The 19,359-nt window shown below is 41.5% G+C and overlaps 1 protein-coding gene across 3 annotated transcripts in view; it reads right to left on the bottom strand.

The window, feature by feature from the left end:
• The window catches only part of ptprsa (protein tyrosine phosphatase receptor type Sa), a 269,659-nt gene that overhangs the window by 134,553 nt on the left and 115,747 nt on the right, over nucleotides 1-19,359 (bottom strand). For all 3 annotated transcript variants that reach the window (XM_053634470.1, XM_053634471.1, XM_053634472.1), the window contains one exon: nucleotides 9,496-9,682. In XM_053634470.1, the coding sequence (XP_053490445.1) occupies nucleotides 9,496-9,583 (88 nt within the window). In that variant the 5' untranslated portion in view covers nucleotides 9,584-9,682. The remainder of the gene's footprint in view (nucleotides 1-9,495; nucleotides 9,683-19,359) is intronic.

Here is a 19,359-nt window from a genome sequence, read left to right as displayed (position 1 = left end):
AAACAGAGGCCTCATTTATTGAGCAATAACCCAGTGTGTGTGTTGAGGCGAACGAAAACACAAAGCAAGGGATTTTTCTGGCGCTGAAGGGACCGCAGCAGGGTGAGCAGGGATATTCTGAGCAACACACACTCTCACTGGAGAGGGTGTGTGGTGGCTGGTGGTTTCAGATGGTGTTAGAGAGCAGTGTAATAGAGGGGCTGGGTGTAGTCTGGGCATGGTTTGGCCGGACGCATGGGGCTAGCTGTTTTTAGAGAGTATTACAGTGGAGGAGTGTGGGAAAATGACCACCACTGCTGGCGGGAGATTGGGGAGATAGAGGGGTTATCTGATTAAATGCTTCCTCTGAGGAGCTTGGGGAGAGACAGATAAGAATCTGTCTTAATGCTAAGAAAAAAAAAAGTGGGGCTGTGTATCACAACTTCTGATATGACAACACAACTGATATGATCTTGATGAGCTGATGTTCACTGTATGAAAGGTATATTTGGAACAGCCAATAGTTCAAAGCACTATGTTGAGTTGTTTTGATACAGTGTTATAAAGTGTAATACAGTGTAAAGCAGAACTGGACTGAATTCAGTCAAATGTCTTGGCATATTTTACAAACAAAAGCATTAGGCATTAATTAATACAACATGCAAATATGGGAATAGAGAGGAAACTTTACTAGATTACAACAAGCCTCTTCACATTTTAATAAATGTAATAATATTATATTTTTATATTTCTTGTTTCAGTGTGTGTTTTTGGCAGATATACAACAATATATTCTGTATTTGTTCAACATGTGAAAAAAGCATTGATATCAGTACATTTTTAAAATCTTAGTACATTTTCTCTCTTTAAAAGTGTATTTATTTATTTATTATAATAATTATTTAATTATTATTATTATTCATTCACCCCTTCACTAACAGGCACAGATGCCACGCCTCCTTCACTGGGACTGACAAATGCAGAGGCCACGCCTCCTTCACTGGGACTGACAAATGCAGAGGCCATGCCTCCTTCACTGGGACTGACAGAGACAAAAGGCCACGCCTCCTTCACTGGGACTGACAGACACAAAGACCACGACCCCTTCACTGGGACTGACAGACACAAAGGCCACACCTTCTTCACTGGGACTGACAGACACATAGGCCACACCTCCTTCACTGCAACTGACAAATGCAGAGGCCATGCCTCCTTCACTGGGACTGACAGACACAAAGGCCACGCCTCCTTCACTGAGACTGACAGACTCAAAGGCCACGCCTCCTTCACAGTGTCTCCTTCAAGAAGGAATGCTTGTGTGTTTCTGTACCTGTTTGCAGCTAATCTACTGAAGGCAATGCCTGGACCTCATGTGCGCACACACACACACACACACACGCACACCAGGCTTTATTACCACAGACAAGATTTATTCAAGGGCTCTTTTTTTTTTATTAAAAACGTCTCCTCCACTTATTGATTTATGGGAAAGGGTCAACATGGAAGAGGAGGCAGTGTGTGTGTGTGTGTGTGTGTGTTTGCGGGGGGGGGGGGGGGGGGGGGGGTCTGGATGGAAAGAGAGGATGACATCATGCTTTTGGAAATCTTTTCCAAAAGAGGTGACACGTACCCACTAGTTGTACATACATCTTCAATTGTTTAGTAGAGTCTGCTCAGACAGTTACAGGGCCACCTGTTTACTCTGGTGTGTGTGTGTGTGTGTGTGTGTGTTGTGTAAATGTTTGCCTGTGTGTGCATATGTGGGGTTAAATCTTTGAAGCTCTCATCGAAACAGGTGCATGTATGAAAGACTTCATAATTAAGCTGCAATTAGAGCTTAGAGACTGGGAGAGATGGAGGGAACAATCACGCAGCCAATCAGCATTGGCTACAGTGTGTGTATTTGTGTGTGTGTGTGTGTGTGTGTGTGTGTGTGTGTAGCATAGGGATGGTGATTATAGCCGTGGGCCTGAGGGAAACAGACTTTGCCCTGCCTGCTCATCATATTATGGTTAAATACGTGAAAGAAAAGAGTGAAAAGCTAACATTATATTTCAGTAATGTTCTGATCACATGTACTTGCGTTCATTGTGTTTATAAGATTTCAAACCTTCGGCTCACTCTTGTGGTATTTGTGTCTTCGAAAGCTGAAATTTTCTGAAAGCCTGGAGTTCTCACGCAATGCTAATGTTTCTCAATATGGCAGATCCGATGGAAGCTTCTACGGTGGCCAGTGCTAAGTGTAATTACAGCTGCACAGTCTTTTCTTAGTAATTAACCAACACAGCTTTGGAAAAGGATTTGTTTTGTAGTTGTTTTGTCTCATTTCTACACTCACAATGTCTGTATGAAGGACAGGCATGTGAAAGCTAGCTAAATTATTATCCTCTCGTGGAAGAATCAGGAAGCTGTCAATGCTAACAGTAAAAACAGTGTACATTTATTTGTATGGAGTCTTTTTTTTAGTAACTTACGAACAAATAGGAGGTAAATGTGGACATTATGAACAATTATGTTTAGTTTGTAGTGTTATAAGACTTAATAGCTAGGTGACCCCTGATGCTAAGTGTAATTAGTGTTATTCAAGTTGTTTGAAGTCTTTTTTAAGTAATTTACCAACATATCTGAGGGAAATGTTAATATTCCTGACAGCTGTGTCTTGTTTCTGTTCTCATTTTGCATTGTCTGTATACAGAAGTGAAATAATCTGCTTCAGTCATTAGCTAGTTTAAGCTTGGCATCAATGTTTCCTAGTTGCCTAGCAATAGTGTTCTCATGTCAACTGCATAAGTTCTATATGAACACACTGGAGTGACACATTATTAATGTTAATACAGCTAAAATGTTCGAATATTAACCATACATGAAATGTTCTCATAGCTCCCAGCCTCCCTGACAGGAAACAAACTTTCCTAGAACCGAAAACAAGTTCTGTTGGAACAAATGCTGATAACCTAAAATCATTAGCTGGGGTGAAAGTACACTAACAAGGGAGGAAGGAGAGAGAGAGAGAGAGAAATTCTTCCCCAAAATTAAACACACAGTCCAAACATTTGACATCTATCAAACATTTAACATCTATCAAACATTGAAAAACTCCCCCTCCTACTAGGAGGCGATAAAGACTGCTGTATATTAGCAGCTCAATATGTCTCAGCCTGCCACAATATTAGGGACAGTGAGTGATCTGCCTTGGCCTTGTGTTTCCTGTAATTGTTGTGATCACTCTTCTTTATTATTATTATTATTATTATATTTACCTTTATTAGTAATTTCACTTTTATCCTGGAATGCTACACAATTTATCCTTTTTTTTTCAATTATTCTGTATATAGTATATAGTAAATTTATTTTGTCCTTATTTGTATATTTATGTACATGTTTGCACTATTTTTTTATTTAATCTATTAATATTTTATTCTGTTTTATTTTATTTCTCATGATTATACTACCCTTCCCTTGAACTTGCTTTGGTAATAAAAATGTACAATTATATGTCATGCCAATTAAGCACATGAAAACTGAGAGAGAGCGCGAGAGAGAGCGGGAGGGGGGTGACAGATACAGCAATCATAACCTGAGCTGAAGGGAATAAAAGCAACCAGTGCAGGATGGGGGATGTGAAAGAAAAGAGGACAAAGCAAGAGACAGATGCTGGATGGATAAAGACAGAGGTTTGCTGTTGTTTCTGAGGTTGAGGTGAATAAAGGATCAGTGAGGCAAGGTGGACTGATTAAATACTTGCTCAGAGACACACATTAGCCAGGCGCTTGGCTTTACTGTCCCAACCCATACAGGGCAAAGAGAGAGAAAAAAAAGATTCATCTGAGCAAACAAAGGCATGGACAAGCACCCCCTCCTCCTCCCTCTCTATCTCTTTTGATCTTTATTTACTCATCACCTAAATTATCCCTGTCTTTACCTGGAGTCAGTGCAGGAGAGTGGTGGGCTCAAATTTCTCTCTCTCTCTCTCTCTCTCTCTGTCGGTCTTTCTCTTTGTCTGTTTGTTTCAGCAAAGAAGGAGTACAGAACAAATCTTAAAATTAGAGTTCATGAGAAAGGGGGCAAATAAGAGATTCCACACCTAGATCCCTCCCTTGATGTATGTATCCACAGCCATTCGATTGAGTTCAATCAAGACCCCGTCTTTTAGAAGTAAATGAATACCATATACAGTGAACACTTTCATTTGGGAAACTGGTCCAAACTGGTTTTCTAAACTACAAAAACTCCAAACTAGAGCAGTGTTTTCTGATTCTGACCTTTTAATTGACCTCTGCCCTGCACAACTCATACACTGGTTTTAAAAAAGCCTTGATGTGTGTTGGTACTCTACAGTGTGTGCCCATGTTTATCATCTATCTGTGACTAACACCGAATCCCAACAGGATGTGACCTGCAAGCTTACAAGGTAAAATGGTAGAGGATAAAATCTCTCAGTGACTCACTTCTTTTTGCAAAGCTTGACACATAGCTCCACCCATAATTTCTTATATTCAGGGATGCATCGAAGCCAATGCTGGATAGAGCATCAATGATTGCAGTCATTAAAAATGAGTCATGGTGCCATGATTTGCGAGCACACAAATGTATTCATGAGTGATTTGCACTTTGTGGCTGATCGTCATTCAGCAGCAAATGCATGTAAGCATGAAGAAAAGCAGTGTTATCAAAACTGTCAGAAATCTGACAGAGATTTTTAGTTTGGTCTGACCTATTAAAACATTTATTCACTTTACTAAAAATGTCTAACATTGAGGCCCACTGTTCAGCAAAGGATTAACAGCTACATGCTAGCTAGCAATATCATTATCCTTAGTCATTGGCTAGTTTATCCTTGGTGTCAACGTTTCTCAGTTACCTAGCAATAGTCTACAAATATAACAGCCGAGCAATGAGCACTGTCAATGGAAACTTAACGTTTGGTGAACTTCACGCTGTGGGAAGTGCCCTCACGCGTGACCGCTATCTGAAGTCTGTGTAAAATCATTCCTATTTATAGGCCTGCCATGGTCAGGTGACGTGGCAATTTCGCGAGTTGCGTGACTATAAAACGGCACCTGTGAACCACGCCGTCAGCCTTATTATTTTCAGTGAAAGACTGCATGTCAGTCGTTTGTGTGAACACTTGCAAAAAGAATATATATATACTATACACTGAAGAAATGACATTTTGCTACAATGTAAAGTAGTGAGTGTACAGCTTGTATAACAGTGTAAATTTGCTGTCCCCTCAAAATAACTCAACACACAGCCATTAATGTCTAAACCGCTGGCAACAAAAGTGAGTACACCCCTAAGTGAAAATGTCCAAATTGGGCCCAAAGTGTCAATATTTTGTGCGGCCACCATTATTTTCCAGCACTGCCTTAAGCCTCTTGGGCATGGAGTTCACCAGAGCTTCACAGGTTGCCAGTGGAGTCCTCTTCCACTACTCCATGACGACATCACGGAGGTGGTGGATGTTAGAGACCTTGTGCTCCGCCACCTTCCGTTTGAAGATGCCCCACAGATGCTCAATAGGGTTTAGGTCTAGAGACATGCTTGGCCAGTCCATCACCTTCACCCTCAGCTTCTTTAGCAAGGCAGTGTTTGTTTTGGAGGCGTGTTTGGGGTTGTTATCATGCTAGAATACTGCATACTGATCATGCTCTGCCTCAGTATGTCACAGTACATGTTGGCATTCATGGTTCCCTCAATGAACTGGAGCTCCCCAGTGCCGGCAGCACTCATGCAGCCCCAGACCATGACGCTCCCACCACCATGCTTGACTGTAGGCAAGACACACTTATCTTTGTACTCCTCACCTGGTTGACACCATTTGAACCAAATAAGTTTATCTTGGTCTCATCAGACCACAGGATATGGTTCCAGTAATCCATGTCCTTAGTCTGCTTGTCTTCAGCAAACTGTTTGCAGGCTTTCTTGTGCGTCATCTTTAGAAGAGGCTTTCTTCTTGGACGACAGCCATGCAGAACAATTTGATGCAGTGTGAGGCGTATGGTCTGAGCACTGACAGGCTCACCCCCCACCCCTTCAACCTCTGCAGCAATGCTGGCAGCACTCATACGTCTATTTCCCAAACACAACCTCTGGATATGATGCTGAGCACGTGCACTCAACTTCTTTGGTCGACCATGGCGAGGCCTGTTCTGAGTGGAACCTGTCCTGTTAAACTGCTGTATGGTCTTGGCCACCATGCTGCAGCTCAGTGTCAGGGTCTTGGCAATCTTCTTTTAGCCTAGGCCATCTTTATGTAGAGCAACAATTCTTTTTTTCAGATCCTGAGAGTTCTTTGCCATGAGGTACCATGTTGAACTTCCAGTGACCAGTATGAGGGAGTGTGAGAGCGATGACACCAAATTTAACACACCTGCTCCCCATTCACACCTGAGACCTTGTAACACTAACAAGTCACATGACACCGGGGAGGGAAAATGGCTAATTGGGCCCAATTTGGACATTTTCACTTAGGGGTGTACTCATTTTTGTTGCCAGCGGTTTAGATATTAATGGCTGTGTGTTGAGTTATTTTGAGGGGACAACAAATTTACACTGTTACACAAGCTGTACACTCACTACTTTACATTGTAACAAAGTGTCATTTCTTCAGTGTTGTCACATGAAAAGATATAATCAAATATTTACTAAAATGTGAGGGGTGTACTCACTTTTGTGAGATACTATATACATACATATATATATATACACACACACACACACACACACACACACACACACGCACACACGACTCTTCTCGGCCGGAGGGAGTTGGGTTTCAGAGCCTCACAGATCTGGGCCAGCCCCTGCTGAGGCAGCCAGCTGGCTCAGGTCCTGGGGATCCCTTATGGATCTAGAAGAGGAGCCGGAGATGGCTATCTATCTCTTGCTCTGTTTTCTGGGTACGGCTCTCCGCCGGATTTTGAAGTTCACATCCCGACTACTCCTTCCAGTATGGAAAGCCAACCCTCCCTCTGAGACTCCGAGGAGACAGAGGGGGGAGCCATTGCACCAAAACAGAGAGCAGCTCTCAAGCAAAGAGCTGCTTGAAGTGATTACTAGGGCTGTAGGGAAACTCAATCTAGACTATCACATTTTATATACCTGAGCAGTTGAGCGTTAAGGGCCTTGCTCAAGGGCCTGGCAGTGGCAGGTTGGTAGTGCTGGGATTAGAACTCATGACCGTCCAATCAGGAGTCCGCTGTCTACCACTCAGCTACCAAGCTACCTCTTGCATTGGTTGGCAAAGTGGGCTTGTGGGTCACTGCATACAGTGGCAGTGTTGCAGGCCTTACCAAGCAGACTTGCTCAGTGAACTCGACAGTGGGGAGGGAATTGGGCCCGAGGCAGTGGTGGAGCTTCGCTGCGCCTCAGATTTGTCTCTCCGGCCGACCAAGCCAACAGCCCGTCATATCAGCCATTCTATGGGTATCTTGGTTGTGGCAGAGAAGCACCTCTGGCTCAACCTCTCAGGGATGGGGGATAAGGATAACGTCTCCCTGTTGGACGCCCCTGTTTAACCCTACTGCCTGTTCGGCGTCGCAGTTAACGCCATTGCCAACAGGTTTCGCAAGGCGAAACAGCAAATGGCGGCATTCATCCAGTTCCTTCGTCGTCGTGTCGAGTTTGCCCGGGGCATCCACAAGTGGCGCCCAGGGCAGTAGTAGTGCGAGGGAGGCACAGAAGGCGAGTGTGGCAGCCCGCCTCCCACCACAGCGAGCCAGGGAAACCATATGGCCACAGTTGCAGCCTGCAAGTAGGCATGATCTGAGAAAGATCATAAATGCCCAGCAGACAAAGAAGGCGTGATGGGCCATGGAGGGAAGTATCAGGGGACATGAGGTTGTTAGGGTAGTTAGCCCTGAGTATTAATGTAGGGCCTCTCCTAGCTATTGTCATCCCAAGTTTTCAGTCTTCTTTGGTCAGCGAGCTGTCACAGGGCAACGAAAATCTGATTCTCTCCAACAGAATGTGGAAGAGTTAACGTCACTAAAAGACCATCTGGCAGCATGGAAACTACTGACAAATGTGTCTCCATGGGTTCTGTCCACCATAGAAAAGGGTTACCGGGTCCAGTTCAGAGCTCACCCCCCTGAGGATCTAATAAATAGAACATACTCCACATAGGGAAGTTCCCGAGGTTCGATTTTGGAGGCAACACATACCAACATCGGGTTCTTCCCTTTGGTCTAGCTTAGCCCCTCGCACCTTCACAAAGTGCATGGATGCCGCTCTGGCTCCCTTGCAACTCCAGGGTATCCGGTTACTAAACTACCTGGATGACTGGTTAACTCTAGCGTGATCCAAGGAACTGGCAATTCAACATCGAGATGTTGTTCTTGCCCACATGAGGAGCTTGGGGCTCAGGTTAAACCCCAAGAAAAGTATGCTTTCTCCAGTGCAGACAACAACTTTTATAGGGGTTATATGAGATTCTACGATGAGGGCGTTTCTATTCGCGTAGGGTCAATCCTATCAACATTGAGCAAGATAAAGCTGGATCTGGGCACCCCCTCCAGTCTCCACGACAGACTGCTGGGGCTTATGGCAACAACAACCAACATCATACCGTTGGTCCTATTGCACAGGACACCATTTCAGTGTTGGCTGAAAAGTCGTGGGTTTCCTCCGAGGACGAAACCCCTTAGAGTAATCAGTGTCACACAGTGATGCCTACGTGCTCTGAAAATTTGGAGGTGTCCCCAGTTTCTAGCATCGGGTCACACTCTCAGGGCGTCTCCTTCTCGCAAGACAATAATGACAGACAGCTCCCTCACGGTCTGGTGTGCGGATGGATGTATTTCCATTAATGTTACTATATTGGCTTTTTTAAAATTAATTTCTTTTTTTTTAGCAATATAAAAGCAACCTTACCATGCAATAAACGACAACAGGTTACGATAGAATAAAAAAAAGTTTGCTATGACAATGTTAACAATATTTGATTCATTTGTTTCAATTCTTTATGTATAGAAATGTAAGAAATTATGTGAACTGAGAAATAGGAAAAAGAAAGATGATTACAGATAAAACTATTACATTTTATGTGCTTTATCTACAGGCTTAATGAGTTTACCCTCCGAGTGCAACTGCTTTTATAAAGCACTCATCAGGAGTCCTATTAGGATCTGAGATCAGTCAATTAATACGTAGATTTAAGTCTTTGCTGGAAAAAGTTTGATGTTTTTTTCCCCCCTTATTTAACTGCAATTCTGCTCCTTTTCCTAAATCATATACAAAAATATTTTACAGAGGTTATGCTTAGAGTTAGTTTAAGACACATTTTCTAAAAGTCATATCTGGGCTTCGGTGTCAGATCTGGGATCAGTTACCTATGTCCATATGAGCATACTGATTCAACAGAAAAGACAAAAAAAAAAAAAAAAAAAAAAAAAAAATACCACTCCAAGCAAACTCTAGTAAATTCAATAAAGTGTGCATGCAGAAATAAGAAACATTGTTCCAGATTAAGATCCCCTAAAAGCGAGCTTTGGCTGAGGATTTGTTTGGACTTACACAAGGCAAGGGAGCCACCGAGCAGCGGAGACAGCAGCAGGCTGCTCGCACACAGCAGCACGGCCATGTTGGGCACCATTCTGCACATGACCTTTGACCTGGTGGAAGAGCCACGGCCCGGTGCGAAGCAGGGGAGGGGATGGGGTGGGGTAGGGTGGGGGTGTTGGCACGCTGGATGTTTAGCACTCTGGAAAAGAGAAAAATAAAAGAATCTGTTAGCGGGCTTGTTTCTGCTTCACTGGTATTTCTTCAACAGCAGTTGAAGTTCTGCAGTCAGGACAACTTTATCTATAAAAGATATTCCACTATTCGCATATTAACTCATCATTTAAATGACATCATCATCATTTTGGCTACCTATTGGAGCAATAGAGCTTTTTATTCCTAAACTTTTCACCGAAATTACACGAGATTCAAGTTGACATTATTTACAGGTTCTTGTACGTTGCATTCAGTTGTTTTTCATTTTGAAACTAAATTTTGAAGACAAGGAAACAGCTTTTTATTTTAATTATGCTTTTTTGAGAAACACTGATGCAGCTAAACTAACTCAAGAACTTCAGAAAATGTCTTGGAAAAATTGTGCAAATTTTATCTCTGTACTCCTGTAAGCACCCAAATAATAATTTCCATTAACTACTGTTATGCAAATATTCTGAGATGATGAGATGAGAGATTGATGAGATGGGAACACACACACGCGCACGCGCACACACACACAGGTTATATTATGATTTATCCAGAAAAGTCTTCTCTTTATTCCTTGGCCAACTTTTTCACCTCGGGCACATACAAAAAAAAATGCAATTAAATTAAATTAAATGATAATGTATTAGAACGAGAGCATTAAAATACTTTGCTGTTATTATAAAATATAAGTTAATTGATTAAACAACAAATTCTGACCAATCGGATTTACTGTAATAAACCAGTGCTGTGTTATAAAACATCATAATACACATACAACCTCAATAATTTATTATATATATATATATATATATATATATATATATATATATATATATATATATATATATATATATAAATAATGTACTGATACATTGATATCATCCTCAAATGCAATAGGCAGGAACATGATTGTTGTTAATTATGACCCCTGGGATAATTCATGATTAGATGTTAAAAATCCTAATTATCCCTACTGACTTAATATTTAATATATCTTACTTTAAAACAGACCAAAAAGTAAAGTTACACTACACAAATTGTAGTTTCATTATCTTTGTTTCAGTACTGTAGTATGTCAGACCGAACCAAACTCCTGTCACGTTCTCACCTCACACACACACACATTCTGCTCTTATCTCTAGATCCCATTATTCACTAATCTGTTCATCTTGTAATTACAGAGGCACCTATTGATATTTCTGCTGACGATAAACTGCTATTAATCCTCAGTGAGTGACTCCTCTTTTTTTTTGTGGTGTCTTTTTTTTTTTTTTTAAATTTCTGATTCAATCTGCGCTTTTTTTTTCTTTCAGAAAACTAGTTGAATTGGTGAAATTGCAGATGCAAGAAATTGTTTTGCACGGTCTTTAACAGTGACTTGCTGGTGAGACCTTTTAGCTGTACTCATGTTCGATGCACGTGAATCGAAGAGTGCTCTGGCTGACTGTGTGTTGTGATGATGTCACATGACATGTCTTGGCCAAAATCTGCGCTAATTTTGAAAAATTGCAAGCTCCTCCGAATATTGTAGCGTTTGCTTGATTTTGTGTTCATTTCTGCCAATGTTCGCACAAAATTGCGAAATCCTGGAGGGACTGTATATCTTTGACAACGCATTGAAATCGTTCTCATGGCTGATCTTGCTGTCGCAAGATGGACTTTAACAGGAAACATGGCAAGCACATCACACCGACACTGCTGCCAAACTTATTAACAAATTCAAAAAGACTGGAAGTTCTGCGGACCGACGAAGAAGTGGAACGTCCACAAACATCCACTGACGAAGACACAACTGACATGGTGCTGGCAAACATAGTCTCCTATACACTTTTGGGACACCCTATATATATCTTGCTACTTGCTAACACTTCACGCTTCACAATGGCAGTGTAATGATTCGCCTAAGTTTCATACCTTAATAAAAAAAACTTGTCCCCAGATTTCTATTAGCTACACAATATAATAGTTAGGCTAACCTTAGCTAGCTTGGTTGCATTGGTGCACAATATAACCAGTATAATACATTTCATATGAGACCATAAAGAATGAGAAACGCTAGCGGCAATGTTTCTTAAGTTTGCGAATGGTTTGAATTTAACCTTTGTTTTTGTTTTTTTTGTGCAAAATCCTGACATACTAAGGGCAACATCTCAGCTGAGCTGAGCGCAGATGATGATGGCTTTATTGTAGCACTTTACATAACACGCCACCATACACACATGTTTAAGACACACTCTCATCATCTTTACTTCCTACACCTACCCGGAGGGTGTGTTCCACACACCGCACACTCTTACAATAAGCCTTTTATGTTTTCTCCCTTGAGATCATCACTCGGCACAATGACTGCCACACACACACACACACACACACACACACACACACATACACATGTGTCAATCTGGCCCTTTGTTTGCAAGGCCTTTCCTGAGGGCCATGCAGTCACAATGTGAGAGTGAGTGCCTGCTGACAGGCGGTGTGTCAGAGAGCAGCTCGCTGTCAAAGCGCACAGCAACACCTGCATTCAGCTTCACGTAACAAAAGACAGCAGCAGTGTAGCACAGGGGCTGCAGGAGCCACGTGCCGAGAGAGCAGGAAGTGACGGTCAGGTGGGAGCCTTGAATGTATGAGGCTTTGTGAGTCTGCTGTCACGTTTCCAGTCAGGAACTGAGCTTAGAAAAGCATCTAAAGAAGCAGGACACTGTTTCCTCTTTCTATCACTGAAATCTTCCTGCTGGAGATCTACATTTCTGCAGTTCTGACTCAAATCGTACAAACCAGGCCTCATCGGCACTTACCATCACCACTCCTCTTGTTTGGAGGCCTTATTTTATTGCACACAAAATCAAAATTGGACTTCCAGAACTTTTTGTACACCTCTCATGCCACCATAGACAATCAATCAATCAATCAATCAATCAATCAATAAATAAATAAAACTCCACCATGCTTGAGTTCATGATGAGATCTTTGCACCAAAAGTAAACTACAAAGATTTTCATAAAATTTCTTGTCCCGGTACTAGAATTTCTAACTTCGATACAATACCTTGAAAAATATCGATATTTGATACCATTTTTGATACCACGGGGGCATTAAGGGCATAAAATTTTTAGCTTTTTACTAAAAGATAAATATAACAAGGCTATAACATAGCAACGAGGTATAGTTTTACATTCATGAAAACATACTGGGGTAGTGCACTTGTTCAAAAGCCTGTGACCAATAAAAGTTTAGGATTCTTACATGTTTTGTTCATTGAGATAATCTTCCCAAATGAACACAACTTTTAGGGAATTTGAAGCCTAAATACAATCACCAGAATTAAAACGCTAAAGTTAGGCTATAAACGAACAACACCACGGTCGCATGACTTCAACATCACTACCACTAATCTTTATGGCACTACAATATGAAAAAAAAAAATACAGTTGAAAAATACTATAAATGTATAAATTGACAAGTTGGAAAGTTTGAGTTGGAATAGTTTGTATAATAACAATGAGGTTGTAGTAGATGAGTTTTCCTGTTCAGCATGATGACGTTTAATGTCCCCGACAGCCACAGTCCCAGTCCCATTTAGCCATTTGTTAGCAACTGCCTCTTTCAAGACACGTAAAAGCTTTAAAAAAATCATGAGTGGGGTATTACTGATGTATTTTATGTCATAGATTAAAACGTGAAAATATCTTGCGCTTGTATTAACAACATTTCAGGCATTTAACCAAAAACTGCATTCAAAACACCCGCTGACTTCGGGACGATGGAACCGGAAATGCAAAAATGCTAACTCATTTTTACAGCAGTCTATATGAAAGCACAAATCCCGGACCTCTAGAACAGGGGTGTCCAAACGTATCCGCAAAGGGCTGGTGTGGTTGCAACTTTTCATTCTAATCAAGCAGGAGCCAGACCTGATTACACCTGTTTAATCAGTAGATCTTGGCTTTCAGTACTCTCATGTGTGGCCTTCTGCTTGGTTGGAATGAAAACCTGCCTCCGGATAAGATTGGACAGCCCTGCTCTAGAAGGAAGACTGGTGGAAAGTCCAGTGCAAATAGTCCACAAACAGGGGACAGATTTCTGTGTCTAAATGTGAGTGAATATATATGTTGAGGTCACTGGTATCTAGGATTGTTCCTCCAAAGGGAGGAGCTGGACTTGATCTGATTCCTATATGCCTAAGCCTAACCTCTAACCCTGAAACAGAGATGTCTCCACCCTCTGGACTTTTGTTAGTCTCCGCCCAGGTGGGAGGGGCTGGATCAGGTTTGACTCCACCCCTGGACTTTTTGTTCTTCATGGAGGAATACTCGCCAATATCAGCATCACACACAGATATGGACTTGCAAAAAAAAAAAATGTAAATAAGGAAGCCTGATATGTACTGCAAACCACTAACTAAAAGCTAGCTCGGTGTCCCTGGAGAGAAGAAGCAGGTGGTGTTTCACATTCAGCTGGTGCTCATCTTCCTGTTGATCACTTGCTTAAACCTCTGCACAGTCAGCTGGAGGAGGAACGATCTCACGCTGGTTTACAGTGGAGCAAAATGGAGGTGAGCCAGGAATATCAACAAGACTGCAAATGGAAAGAATAACTACACTGTAAGTCTAGGTGGGAGAAACGCTATACGTCATCGCTTTAACAGACGTCACAAAGCGTGAGATGACGAAGAGGTTCTTGGAAATCAATTACAGGTCAATCTGCACAGTGACATCACGGAGAATGAACGCAATGAAGGCAAGAGGCTGCATGTTTAGTAATGCAGCATCAAATGTGCATCGGTTTCCCAGTTGTTTTCCAGTTTCTTCTTTCTTTTCATTGTGAGTTCCAGCACTCAGATGTAATCAGTGCTGCTCACAGTGACTCGCCTAATCCTGCGCATATTCATGCATTATTAATGCTAACGTGTTAGATTGGCTGAGAGAGAGAGAGAGAGAGAGAGAGAGAGAGAGAGTGAGAAACACAGAGCAGAGAATGAAAGTAGAAAGAAAAGAGCAAGCATGCTAGGCCGAGGGTAAACTTTAGTGCAAATTGAAAAAAAACCCCAAACGAAAATTTAAACCTACCAAACAAGCCTCTGAAACCGACCATGAAATGATCTGAACCAACATTAATTAGAGAAAAAAAACTGAATACCAACAGGGACAATATCATTCATTTATTTTTCTTTCATGAAAAAATAATGCTGTCTTAAACAGTAAGATGTGAGGTCAAAATTTTTACTGGCAAATGTGTACAGATGAGTGTGGATTGAAAAAAAGGGGTCCAATTTGGACCTGCAGAGCCACTGGGCGTCTATGTTAATATGAGTTATGATTATGAAAACTGCAGAGCTATTTATCCTTAGGGACAGAGAGGCGCTGACACATGGCAATGTTTCTCCATTTTACCTGGGGCTCAGACCTGCAGGCACTCTAGGTGTGTGTGTGTGTGTGTGTGTGTGTGTTCATTCAAATGGAAGGCCTGTCGTGTTGCACCACAAAAGAGGCAAAGGAAGGCCTGTGCATGCAGCAAATATGCATATGAAAATGTGAATGTTACAAAAGGAATGCAGCATAGGCACCGAGGAAAGAAGCAGATGCAGCAGGAAGACAAACAGAAGCAGAAAAGAAAATGTAAGCCTGCGTGTGATTTTTTGATAACTCCGTGGGGAGCAAGTGTCCCCATGTTGATCGGGAAACATGCAATACTGTGTTCCTGAGTTTTAAGCTTTCTCAGAGAATGATAAAAGCTCTTAAATATAGAAACAGTGTGTGTGTGCGCTTCCAATTAAAACTCCAAATTCGGAGCTCTAGAGACTGTCTCAGTGCAGAGAGCAAATTAGTAACTACGAGTGTGTACGTATCTGTCCTTTTGAAACGATGAGGATGTACAACTTGCACATATACTGAACAATTTAATGTATGTGAGATACAGGTTTATTCAATGCACTATAATGCAATGCAAGTTCATTCAGCAGGGTGCAAAAAAAGTGTCAACTATTAAGAGTGGATGACCACGCCTCCTTCACTGAGACTGGCAGGCACAGAAGCCACACCTCCTTCACTGAGACTGACAGGCAAAAAAACACGCCTCCTTCACCGAGCCTGACAGCCACAGAGGCCATGCCTCCTTCACTGATACTGACAGGCACAGAAGCCACACCTCCTTCACTGAGACTGACAGGCAAAAAAAACACACCTCCTTCACCGAGACTGACAGCCACAGAAGCCACTCCTCCTTCACTGAGACTGACAGAGACAGAGGCCATGCCTCCTTCACCGGAACCAACAGGCACTCAAGCCACGCCTCCTTTCTGAAGGTCTATTTGAAGTGATGAACACTTCAAAGTGGGCCACACCCACGACAGCATTTTTTTGGTCGTTCCAACTGCAGTGATGAAAAGCAGTTATTTCAAAGAGCCCTTCAAAACTGTTGCTTTCATAGACACTGTGCTCCTCACATTCTTTGCACTGAATGAAAAGTTGGCCAGGTTTAAATGCAGGTGAAGTCCAAGGAAGAAACATTATATTTAGAATATTATTTTAAAACAAACAAGGCATCAGTATTGTTGCGCAAATCAGCTCCTTCATGTAGGTTTGTTGTTTCATTGCTACCTCAGGTACCTCATTGCTACCTCCCACAGCTTGTGTATTTGTAATTGTCAAATTTAAAGGAAACAACATGGTGAAATGGATGTTGTTAGTCTATATCATTACTAAATTGTGATACTTCTTATTTACACAAATCAGTGATTGTACAATGAATAAAATCTATTTATAAATAACGTTCATGTGCGTTCTGTTAATTTCAAGAAGAGGTCTCGCTGTGAAGTATGGAGCATTCATGATAACTTCAGAATGGACCACAGTCATGTTTCCTCCCCAAATATAACCAAAACACATTTCATTCCCTATATCAGTCAAAAACTAGATAAGACAAGGCCTCCTTATTAAAAATAAAGCCATGAAAACCCTGACTGTGTAATCCACAATGTTACATTGCTACTTCTGTTGGCGCTCCAAGCATGTTTGCAATTGTACTGCATACCACGGCTATCAAACGCAACAGAAGAACACAGCATTGCAGTTCATAACTAATCAAACAAATATCTATTTTTGGCTAAGAAGATTTTCCTCGCAGCTATCCTTTGTTTCAGCTTATAACAACAACATGAAAAATACTGAAAATGTAAGAGATTTTATGGAAACATCATTCTCAAAATAGCTTTCTAAGAAGGAAAAATTGGGGAATTGATCTTTCTTTTTCCTTCGGGCTTTTGTTACATATACAAGAACACTTATGTATGAAGAATTTGCAATTAATTTTTCTTTTAACTTTCACTACCAGCTTCTCAGTTTTTAGATGTTGATTAATACTGTGATGTTTTTACACTGAGTTACCATACAATGGAAATTTCAAACCTAGTCAAGTATAAGTCAAACTATTGCTTTCAAAGCACCGTGTCCATATCTCAACCTTCCACGTGGCTATGTTTACTTTAATTCTCAAATAAAGCAAATTATTGGATTAAAATAGGTTAAAGAAGGTCATTTTAAAGACTCTATCATAGGTGCCTAATTGAATCGATGAAGCAGATAGTGTTCATTGTTCCACTGACATAAAAACCCAAAGAAACCCAAAAAGCCATTAAATGAAATGAGGCAAACATGCCTAATTGTGCATGAAGGGACTGTCGATTGTCCTTAATGTGACTCGAAGTGCGGCAGGAGGCCAAATTACTTCAGGTTGTCATGTTCCTCTAAATCACTAAGCAGGTCCCACTTTGGGCCAGTAAATGTGGATGCTACTCTCCAGCACATCTCAATGGAATAGATCCGGTCAATTAAACAAGACAGCTGGTCCAAATCAAATGAAATGGGTAGTCAAAATGCTAGGGTTTGATACAAGGGTCCTTGTTAGAAAGTGCTATAACAAGTAAAAATGCTGTTGGTTGGGAGTGGACGTAGAAACAACATCTCAATGAAAAGTTGCTACATAACATTACATGACTAGTCAATTTATAGCTTGCTAATCAGAGCAAATGGATGCTGAACAAATATGACATTTATTAGTGTGTTACACACAGCTTTGCTAATATTAGGCTTTATAGCGCAGTGTTGATTACCACTCCAAATAAATTGTTGAAACGGTGAAGCATTCTCTAAGGAGACATTCATGGAAGGAGTCTCCAGTGTCAGTGCATTGTAATATCGGTAAGTTTTCCTCCATGGGTCTTCAGGACATGGACATTTTGTGCTTTCGAGTTTCTCTGTAACATGACAAGCTGTTGTTGTTGTTTTTTGTCTTATTAACTTCAAAAGAGAGAAAAAAGAGGGAGCAGCTGTTAATAGCTGAACCTGTCACAAATGTTGGACTGGTAAATGGTCTGCACTTACATAGCGCTTTTCTGTAACCTTAGTGGTTCCAAAGCGCTTTACACTGTGTCTCATTCACCCATTCACACACACATGGTAGCAGAGCTGCCCTGCAAGGTGCTAACTTGTCATCGGGAGCGACTTGGGGTTCAGTGGCTTGCCCAAGGACACTTTGGCATGTGGAGTCATGCGGGCCGGGAATCGAACCGCCAACCCTACGATTGGTGGACAACCCGCTCTACCACCTGTGCCACAGCTGTAAATGTTAGTAACTATGAATGGTTAAAAAGTGTGACATGTTGTTCATTAATAAATAAAAAATTGCAGCTGCTGGAATAACCCACTTTGCGCTGTGCTGTCATAGGAAAATGATCCACTTTGGGGTTGTACCAGTAACACATCATACCACACCACCCCATCACTAATTATTTTCCTATAACAGCACACCTTTCCATGTTTTTATCACTTAATTAAACCACTACTTTTCTGTCGGAATGGCTGACTTTTAGGCACGCTCTGTTACCTAGATATAAAAGTTTGTGATAAAGCTGAATCAGTCATATGAATATTTCCCAAATCAGCACTGTCTAGAGAACAATGAGACAGTGATCTAAGAACAGAAATCCTCCAAAGATCCCGGGTGCTCTGTGCCGTCTCACACATCCTGCACTAAAACAAAGAGGCGTCTGAATTCCTCTTGATTCTATCCAATTACCAAGGACACGCAGCTTCCTTTGGTGCCCACTCACACTTGCAGCTCCCAGACCACAGCTGTAATCTGAGACACACAAGCATAAACACACATACACACACACATCTGGCTTTCATCTTGATGCCAGATCTGGGCGTGTATTCCAGGTGCCAGCATCTCTCCTGCTGCATTGCTCACGCTGCCATTTTGAATTGCGTGCCGAGATGAAGAACACCAAAGGTCCGTACGCAGCAGCAAACTGGAGGATCAAATTCACTGGCCCTGGCCAATCAGCGACTCTGGTTCTGCCTTTAGTGCCTAGCAGCCATTTTCTCTTCACGCTCACATTGTTAACGGTTCAACCGACAGACAAAAGGTCTATTCACACTCAACACAATGTGAATAAATATCACAAAAGTGGAATATTTGAAGACGCTTTTTCTAGCCTGATGCTTATTTTAGTACTTTGGACCTCAAATACAAACAAGTTTCAACACTTATGCTTAAAAAAGCCCCCCCAAAACACAAAACATTATGGTATATCATCACAGAATGGTAGCCTATGCTCACAGAAATGAATGTTTTAAAATCTAATCACGTGAAAACATTTGGTATGCACGAGTC

Source organism: Ictalurus furcatus, chromosome 10 (assembly GCF_023375685.1).
Source record: "Ictalurus furcatus strain D&B chromosome 10, Billie_1.0, whole genome shotgun sequence".
NCBI lineage: Eukaryota > Metazoa > Chordata > Actinopteri > Siluriformes > Ictaluridae > Ictalurus > Ictalurus furcatus.
Note: the sequence above shows the minus strand (reverse complement) of the source record. Positions and strands in the feature narration are given on the sequence as shown.